The sequence below is a fragment of the Trypanosoma theileri genome (assembly GCF_002087225.1).
Source record: "Trypanosoma theileri isolate Edinburgh chromosome Unknown TM35_Tth_3_V1, whole genome shotgun sequence".
Taxonomy (NCBI): Eukaryota; Euglenozoa; class Kinetoplastea; order Trypanosomatida; family Trypanosomatidae; genus Trypanosoma; species Trypanosoma theileri.
The window spans coordinates 378,243-387,461 of NW_021639845.1; the positions used below are offsets into that span (position 1 = coordinate 378,243).

General features: G+C 38.6%; 4 protein-coding genes across 4 annotated transcripts; all 4 read right to left on the reverse strand.

The window, feature by feature from the left end:
• Positions 1-147: 147 nt before the first annotated feature.
• TM35_000032410 (putative nucleosome assembly protein) lies at positions 148-1,407 on the reverse strand (the record flags this gene model as incomplete). The annotated part of the gene is made up of 1 exon (XM_029022008.1): positions 148-1,407. The coding sequence occupies one exon, from the start codon at positions 1,405-1,407 to the stop codon at positions 148-150; it is 1,260 nt and encodes a 419-aa protein (XP_028886554.1).
• Positions 1,408-2,211: 804 nt separating this feature from the next.
• TM35_000032420 (uncharacterized protein) lies at positions 2,212-4,464 on the reverse strand (the record flags this gene model as incomplete). Its single annotated transcript, XM_029022009.1, has 1 exon — positions 2,212-4,464. The coding sequence occupies one exon, from the start codon at positions 4,462-4,464 to the stop codon at positions 2,212-2,214; it is 2,253 nt and encodes a 750-aa protein (XP_028886555.1).
• A 364-nt stretch (positions 4,465-4,828) lies between these two features.
• On the reverse strand, positions 4,829-7,603 carry TM35_000032430 (uncharacterized protein; the record flags this gene model as incomplete). Its single annotated transcript, XM_029022010.1, has 1 exon — positions 4,829-7,603. One exon carries the CDS (start codon positions 7,601-7,603, stop codon positions 4,829-4,831), a length of 2,775 nt encoding a protein of 924 aa, XP_028886556.1.
• A 700-nt stretch (positions 7,604-8,303) lies between these two features.
• Positions 8,304-8,672, reverse strand: TM35_000032440 (RNA polymerase III C11 subunit; the record flags this gene model as incomplete). Its single annotated transcript, XM_029022011.1, has 1 exon — positions 8,304-8,672. One exon carries the CDS (start codon positions 8,670-8,672, stop codon positions 8,304-8,306), a length of 369 nt encoding a protein of 122 aa, XP_028886557.1.
• Positions 8,673-9,219: the final 547 nt, after the last annotated feature.

Below are 9,219 nucleotides of genomic sequence, written 5' to 3' on the forward strand. Positions count from 1 at the left end.
TCTCTCTCTCTCACCCACACAGACGCAAGCACTCTCAGTCACTATGGCCTTAGTTCTTCCTAACTCTCTCTTTTCTTCATTCATCTTTCTCATATAAATATATTCTTTTTTTTTTTTTTCTAACTATATGTTAGTTTTTTTTTTTTATTACTGCTGTTTGCACTCCTGTTGTTGTCCGCGAGAGTTGGAAGCCCCACCTCGGCCTACCGGTCCTCCACGACCTCTGTGTGCAGGTTTGCGTCTGTCATCTTCATCCTCATCCTCATCCTCATCGTCGTCCTCCTCATCGTCTTCTTCATCCATGTCAATATCACTGTCACCATCGGGGGCTTCGCCGGTATAGCAGTTCACAGCACAAGGAATAATGCTGGTGTGCAACAGTTGAAGCAGTTGCTCAATCTGTTCATCGTCATCTTCCTCCTCGTCGTCGTCATCCATATCGATGTCATCTTCCTCATCGTCGTCCTCCTCATCGTCTTCTTCATCCATGTCAATATCACTGTCACCATCGGGGGCTTCGCCGGTATAGCAGTTCACAGCACAAGGAATAATGCTGGTGTGCAACAGTTGAAGCAGTTGCTCAATCTGTTCATCGTCATCTTCCTCCTCATCATCTTCCTCATCATCTTCATCATCATTGTCTTCATTCTTCTTCTCGACAAAGATGTTAAAGAAGGAGGGACGAGAAACAGTTACAGTCGTCGTCTTGGCTCCCTTTCCACGTTTTCCACCAACCTTCTTTGTGACTTTCTCTACTGTCAGATTTTTCCCTTCCTTCCACGTGAGTGGGGAGCGGACAATGCTTACACCCTCATCCTTCTGCACAAGACCCAGCATCAGCGACTCTTCTTCAATGAACTCATTAGGTTCAAAAACAAAGACGACAGCAAAGCTTCCATATCCTCCTTCCACCACACCAGAGCGAATATCGGTCAAATGCTTAAGAAGATCCTTATCGTGTTCTTCAATCAAGGAAGCAGAAAGTAAGTGGTGTTCCAAAACACGAAGCCAGAATCCTGGAAGGCCCTTTACTGTATCCTTTTCTGTAGTAACAATATCAACTTTACCTTCATGCTCACTGGGGAAGCCCTTTTTAATTTCTTCCTCAGTAGGCTCACTGGCGCCAGTAACTATTTCCTTACGACGTTCGTATAGTGGCACATAAAGTTCATCGTACTTGCGGCGTAACTCCATTTCCTTTTCTTCAAAGTTTTTATGGAGCTTTTCATATTCCTCATGGTAGTGCATAAGTACTTGTGCACGTTCACGGATACGCTCAGGAAGCTTATTCATAAACTCTGCGGAATAATTGGGATTAAAGTACTTCTGGTAAGATGTTGACATGTCACCATCGTGCATCATATCTTCTTCATCATGCTCTTGAGCCGCTCTGTGCTTTGCTGGCATTTTGGTCACTTCACCTCCCTTTCTCTTCTCTTTTTTTTTTTTTTTTACTTTCCCTTAAGGGTGTTACTTCAGAAAATAAAACAAAAATAAAAATAAAAATAAATCGAAAAATAAATATATAAACAGAAGATAGAAATAATATAAAAAAATTCTTTTGAAATCATATATATATATATATATATATATATATATATATATATATATATATATATATATATATATTCTTTTTTATAAGAGTCAAAGAAAGAAGATATCACTCCTTATTATTCGTACTTGCGCTTTCCTTTCTTTTTCCACAGAAGACATGTGTCACAACGAAAAAAAAAAATTGGGTCCACGCACACACAAACACAGAGAAACACAGACATGTCGTTCTATGTGTTGGTTCTCTTAATCGGTCTTTTCTTTATTTAACAACAGTTACTCCTCCTCCTCCTTTTTTTTATTGTTTTTTTTTTTTTCACCTTGTTCTACTACTACTTCTTCTTCTTCTTCAACACCTCTTTTTGTTCTTTTTTTTTTTCATTTTCTCTTTTTTTTTTTTTTTATATCACACACACGCTCTCTCTCTCTCTCTTTCACTTTCCACCAGTATCTCCATTATAAGGTTCCCTTGATGCTTCTTCAGAGTGCAGACCCCCTACACATACACACACACACACCTTATACTAATCCTCTCTTTTTCCCTTTCCTTCGTTGTTTCTCTTCACCTCGACTGTATATGTAATGTATCGGACTATGTTTACGAGAGTTGGAGGTAGAGAGAGAGAGAGAGAAAGACTGCGCATACCGTCATGTATCACCTTATCCCATATTCACCGCTTCATCCCCGTTTGTCTCCTCATCAGCGATGTGCTCCTCTGGTGCCTCTCCAATGATGTGCGTCTCCGCGTAGGCCCGTGTGCGGCGACGTTCGAGTGCCATGCGTTCCCGTGCAGCGCGGTAAATATCTTCGCGTGGGCGGAACTCCGTTTCGCGTGTGCGAAGATCCAAAATAGGCGCTGCGGCATATCCGAACTCTGCGGCCACACGTGTGAGATCCACGCGACGGGCATCGTAAACATCCGCGGGTCCCACCAGTGAGTAGAGCAGCATGGTAGCACGGTAGGCAGCGTAGGCGGCGTTTTGAATGGCAAACTGCTTCTTATGTAAGGACTGTATTCTCTGTACGGAGAGTAAATAGCGTGTGGTGGAGGGCAGTTGAGGCATAGGCTCAATGTTAATATTAAGTCGTTTTGCGGGTGTTTGGAGGTATGGAAGAGCCGCTTGTAATTCATTTTGGCGCAGTAAGAGTAGAATGTGTTGATACATGACTTTTGGAGGAACTGTTGAATTCACATTAGACGATGTCCCACCAGAAGTATTTGTATTCTTTGAAGAAGATCCTTTTGATCCTTTACGCTCCACTACAGGAGGAGGTGTACGGGAGCGGCGTCGCATAGCTGGATCCAGGGCTGCATCATTATAAGCAGCTGGTGTAAGAACATCACTGACAAATTGAGTGAAATTCACAATATCCACCATAATATCATATTGAAGAAAAATAGTACCCCTTTGAGGTACAAGACCAAAAGCAGAAAGTAACACCACTCGATCTTTTTTCTTATTATTTGAAGACTCCTGATTAGAAGATTCTGCAATAGTCTTGTCAAATTGAGCACATAGGCGTCGTCGATCTTCATCATTATCCTGTACAGAAGCGTAAGAACTACTGCCTTCATAATCTGTAAGTAATAACAAAGATGATGGCAGCTCCCCTAGCGCATACAAGACATCATACATGAATTGAGTAGCCTCTTTGGTAGCGAAATGTACCACAACACCTTGTCCAGAACGGAGATTCATTAAAATTGTATACAGTGTTTGAAATCGGTGAGTACCTTCCACAACACCGTAGTGCATTGTAACAGGGGAACGCATTATAGTAGTAGTAGTAGTAGTAGTGGTAGCAGCGACTTCTGTTTCTTGTTTATTATTGCCGTTACCGTTGCTAGTAGTATTCTTATCATTCTTATTCTTATTCTTATCATTCTTATTATTATTATTATTATTATTATTATTATTATTATTATTATTATTATTATTATTATTAGTAGTAGTAGTAGTAATAGTAGTATTGTTCTCCTCCTCCATAGTAGGAGCTGCTGTTGTTAAAATATCAGCCAGAGGAGCGAGGAGTGCGTTACGCGAGGGTGCAATCACAGCAGCCATACGCGCGTGGCCCAAACAACGCCAACGCTGTCGACACAACTTTTCAAAAAACTCTTGACTCTCTTCATCCTTCATAGACTTAAGAAATGCATTTGTACCAGTCGGTGATCTCAAAAGAACTGCATAAGCTCCAATGAATTTCCAAACAGCACTTCGTGCATCTACTGCGAGAAATGATTGAATAGAGGCAATTACAACCACTGTACGTTCACCAAGTTCCGTTGTCTCCTCATCATTATCATTAACAGTTGGATATGTTGGAAATCGAGAACCATCCAGAACGAGTGTATGTTTAATGTGGAATGTTTTCTTCATATAAGAGGCTAATGCGGTTGCGCTGGCATCATTTTCCACAAGAATTAATAGAGAGGCACCAAGCGAATTGGGTCCTACGTGAAGTGCACGTCTTTGTAATGCTGCCAATGTTACTACAGCAAAAACATCAAGACGCTCCACTATTTCCATTCGCTTTACATAAAATGCATCTTCTTTCTCCATTCCAACATGATCGTCATTATTGCCACTGCTGCTACTGCTAACACCAGTATTACTACTATTATTACTACTGAGATCCCTCACAAGACGTAGTTGATTCTGTCGAAGTTTACGTGGGGCGGTGGGGCAATGCTTCTGCACATACTCAAGCACTTCGCTGCATAGTGGTAAATCTACCTTTGATGTCTCTGCTGTTTCTTTTTCCTTGTTGAGACTACAACGTTGTTTTTGTTTCCGCTGCTGCAGCACTGGTGCCACCTCCTCTGCACGTTTCCGCTTCAAACGTTTCACATCCTCGTCATTTGTGGCATATCGCAGCAGACGCCGCTGTCCACGTGATAGGGAAGACATAGATGAAGACTAATCTATCTCCTTTTTCTTTTTTTTTTTCTTTACTCCTCGTTCGTTTTTTTTTTTTTATTTTCTTTTATGTATACACAGAATAACCAGAAATAAAATAAAATAAAATAAAATGAGACAATCCCACTCAAAGATGCAAGTATAAAACATCAATTCAAATTTTAACATCACTTGACAAGAAATATATATATATATATAAAGATGCAAAATACAAAAGTAAGTAAAAGAAAAAAGAAGGTGCTGCAACTCTTTACCCACCCACCCAACCCCCTTGTTGGGCTGAGCCCCTACAAAGTGTACAAAAACGAAAAAAAAAAAAAAAAAACAAATTCACATCATTTCATCATTGTGTATGTCAAACTGCACGCATTGCCACTACAGAGTCATTCTTTTCCACTACAGCAGCAACTTCTTTAACATCCCTGTCAGCAAGCAAGGCTGAGACGACGATATCTGCAAAAGCCCCATCCGCAGTCAAAGCAACAATATCCAAACAAGAAAGTCCTTCTCTGTTTAATACTGAAATATCAACACCATAATCCATTAAAAGAATAGCAGATGAAAGTATTAAATTCAGTAAAGCAAGACCACTTTCAGATGTTGTATCATCTTCAAGAAACTCTTCCATTACAACAAGTGAACTAAAAAGTACATGAAGAAGAGAAGAGCCTTCTTCATCCACCGTCCACCGAGCCATCGGTACTTCACGCAGCAATTCCTGTAGTGCAGGTAAGTTTAGTTTAGTCACCAAATACATCTCCTCCGAAAGAGAACCAGGAAACACTGGAAGTGTTATTGCTGTTGGTGGTGTATCCGTTTCAGATGCATCCATAGTATTAACAACTGCTGCTGTTGCTGCTGCTGCTGCTGCTGCCGCCATTTCATTTACTGTTTCCACAGATCCCATATCTCCTGATTTCAATAATTCAGCTACAACGGTTTGAGTAGATTCCAAAGGATGGAATAAGAGTTTATCTAACTGAGCATGCATTATTTTTGGGAGAGCTTTATAAATAGGTGCAGGTTCTCCTGCAACATAAGCATGTGAAGAAAGATGAGGCAAAAAACTTGATACATAAACACGAGAACTCAATACATGATTCGCTTCTTCAATGTAACTACGATGATATAATAAGCATGCTAGTAAACGATACTCTCTAAGTGTGGATAATAAATCATAGCAATCCTCTACACGTAGAGAGGAACCATATGTTACAAGTCGATAAGCTGCACGATGATCTTGGGCCTCAAGTGCAAGTACTAAAAGAGCGTATTCCATTGCCCGTGCGTAGACATCAGAGGCATTACTTAAACGTGAACGAAAATAAACAATAAGTTCATCTTTAAAAAGTTCCCATGAACGTTCAAGAAAAGTAGCGGCAGTAACAACACCCCATCCTGTTACTTGACGTCGTTCACCCTGCATTCGACGACTATTGTTTTCTGGTACGATAGGAAAAGTTTCATACGTCTCCAACCAGGCCTTCTGAAGCTCACCAGTGTAAGTGTTATATGGACAGCACTCCTCCCAATGGGCCCAGAAGCCATCATCATCATCATTATTATTACCATTATCATTAATATTAATATTATTATTATTATTATTATTATTATTATTATTATTATTATTATTATTATTATTATTATTTGCAACTGAGTCTTCAACTCCATGATGAGACTCTTTCTCTTCTCCAAGAGGTACATCTTTCTTTGTTTCTGATTTAGGTAAACTACTAGTAACATTAACAGATATATTAGCATGCCTTTTTAAGGTTTTTATTGCTAATAAAGATTTTAATTCAACGCTATAGTCTTCCGGTTGAGGTGGAATACATTCTGGTAAAAGTAGTAATAAATCTCTTGGATCAATGTGATCATTAAAGTGCAACATCGCTTCTTTTGGTCTACAGTGATGTAAGTATGCAAAACCTGCCATAACATGTAATTCTAATTCAATCCCTTGTAAATCAAGAGATGTACTATTACGTTGACTACCTAAAAGTTGGAAAGCCTCTTCCACCTTAAACCTCTCTACCAGATCAGCTAATTGATGACGTAATGAATGTAAACGTGCCATCCAAATTTTTGTTTTATTTGCAGCGTAGAGAAAATCTCCTCTACCTAATTGTGAACTAAATAAACACCCTGGTAATGGTAAACGTGCCGATACATTATCATCATATAAAGAACAAACATCACAATAACGTTCTGTAAATGCGAAAAGAAAAGGATGACGAACTACAAAAGATAATGCTTCATCCTCTAATTGAATGGTACGACCAAGTACCCTACCAGAAGGAAAAGAACGCATAGATACAGAGAATATAGATTGATTATACCGCATAAATACTTCTCCATCACCAGCTGCAAGAAGTGGTTGTCTTCCCCCACCAAGAGTAAGAACACCATAGGAATTTCCATCTGAAAGAGAAAGAAGACTATACTCTCTACGCATACCTATACAGGCAATACTACCATAAGTAACAAGTACCTGAGCTGGTTCAGGAAGTACAAGTTCCTGAGTAAGAATAGCCCGTGCATACTTTCCTTGAGATGCATCAAACTCAAATACACTAAGGCCTTTACCATTAAGTTCAGATGCGCAAATTACATGAAGACCTGAACGTTTAGAATTATTTTTTTGAGAATCTGAAACGTAAAAAGTACCAACACACTCTGCTATTGTTTGAATATGAGAGAAATTTACAGAATCCATCACTACAAGACGATGTTCATAGAGTACAAAAAGAAGATTATGTGTACGACTATGTTGAAGACGCTCAATTGTACGTTGTGAAGTAGATAATGCTATTTGACGTACAATACTAGTATAAATTCTTTCTGAATTTTGTGATGAGAGAGATGTTGAAGTAGGATTCTCTACATTCATAGTTTGACCAGATGTCGAGCTAACATTATCTTTTATATTGTTGTTATTCCTATCATGAGAAGAGTTATTTACTCCTAAAAGTGATGTATCAGACGCCCGTGCACCTTCCACGCAAAACTTTAATAACATACCCCTATTGGTACCAGTAAATATGGTATTAGCATGAGTATCAAAGGCTGAAATTTCTCCATCCTCTTCTGGTATTTCGTACAGTTTTACCAAATACTTCACCGCATGCATTAGTCTTCTGGAGACGGAATGAAAAACAGGAAACTAAAAAAAAAAAAAGAAATAATAATAATAATAATCCCTACACAGAGAGATATTATATACTCAAAACGAAAAAAAAGACACCAAAAATACGTGATTTTTTTTCTTTTTTCTCTTTCTTCTCCAGAGGCTAACTTCTGTAGGTATTAATATGTATATGTTTGGGAAAACTTGTTATTCGTACCTTTTTCTTTGTTTTTCCACCCCCCTCCCCCACGACCTGTGGGACTCTATTCTCCGTTTCTGTCTATATATATATATGTGTCTGTGTAACTCAATGTGTACCAGTGTATAACTATAAGCAGGTATGGACGTTTTCACACACCCCACCTACCGCTAAAACTACACCTTTACTCTTCCTTCTGAATGTTTACTGCTTAGTGATAGAGAGAAAATAAAGAGAGAAATATAAATGAAATTCCAACAGTAAATACAAACCAAAGATCATTTCTTTTCTTTTTTTTTGTCAACTTTGATTGCATAATTTAACCCCTCACCTACCCATCTCTCTTCAGAAGAATTATTCGTCTGGTTAAAAAATTTTTTTTCACCACCGAAACACAGATATTATATATATAATGTGAATACGGACAGTTTCAACAACAAAACAACAACAACAATAACAATAACAACAACAACAACGAGAGAAAGACTGAGCAAAGCGGCAGCATCAATCTTGCTTCCACTGAAACCCACACTTCAGACACTTGAAAAAAGTTGTCGCCGGCTCATCAGCAGAGCGCATCTGAATCTGTACGTAGTGTGCACGATCCCCATCACATGCCTTTTCATCATTCTGGCACTGTACTGTAATCACCTGTCCCCCATCGGCCTCTTCTTCTTCCTTCTTAACAGTCGTTTGTGCCGCATCACTGCTCTCCTCCACCACTTTGTTGTATTTGAGAAAAGAGTGATTCGCTGTGAGTGGCTGCGTGGAGGTGATGGGCGCCACATATCGGCAGCTCGAGCAGGCAAAGCGGTTCGTGGGGTGATGCGGCTCAATCAGCAGCAGTGTGCCGCAGAATGGACAGAAGAACATTTTTAAATCGGTAACACTTTACACAAAATAAAAATAAAAACAGTCTACACACAAAGAAGTGAGAAAGTGAGAGAATCACCCCTCTAAATCCTTCTATAGAAGGAAACTCCTTTCCTTTTTTTTTTTCTTATTTTTGGCTCTTCCAAACACACACACAGACAGAAATGTACACTCAAGAGAAATAAAAATAAAAATAAAAAAACAAGAAAAGAGAAAAGGGAAAAAAAAAGAAAAACATAACAAAGAAACAAAGAAAAAAAATAGTAATAATAATAATAATGGTTGTTTCCTTTCGTTAACTATTTCCACAAGAGAGATTTCCAGGTAACAAAGAGTATGAATTCACCACTCACACGTACACACATATTATTATAAATAATAATAATATCTGAACAGCTAGAAAAAAGCATATATATATATATATATATATATATATATATATATATATGCGTACGCACGTGTATGTAAAACAAAAACGTATCAATCACATACGCTTACACACACAGAGAGAAATAGAGGTGGAAAAAAAAAAAAAAAAACGCAGAGA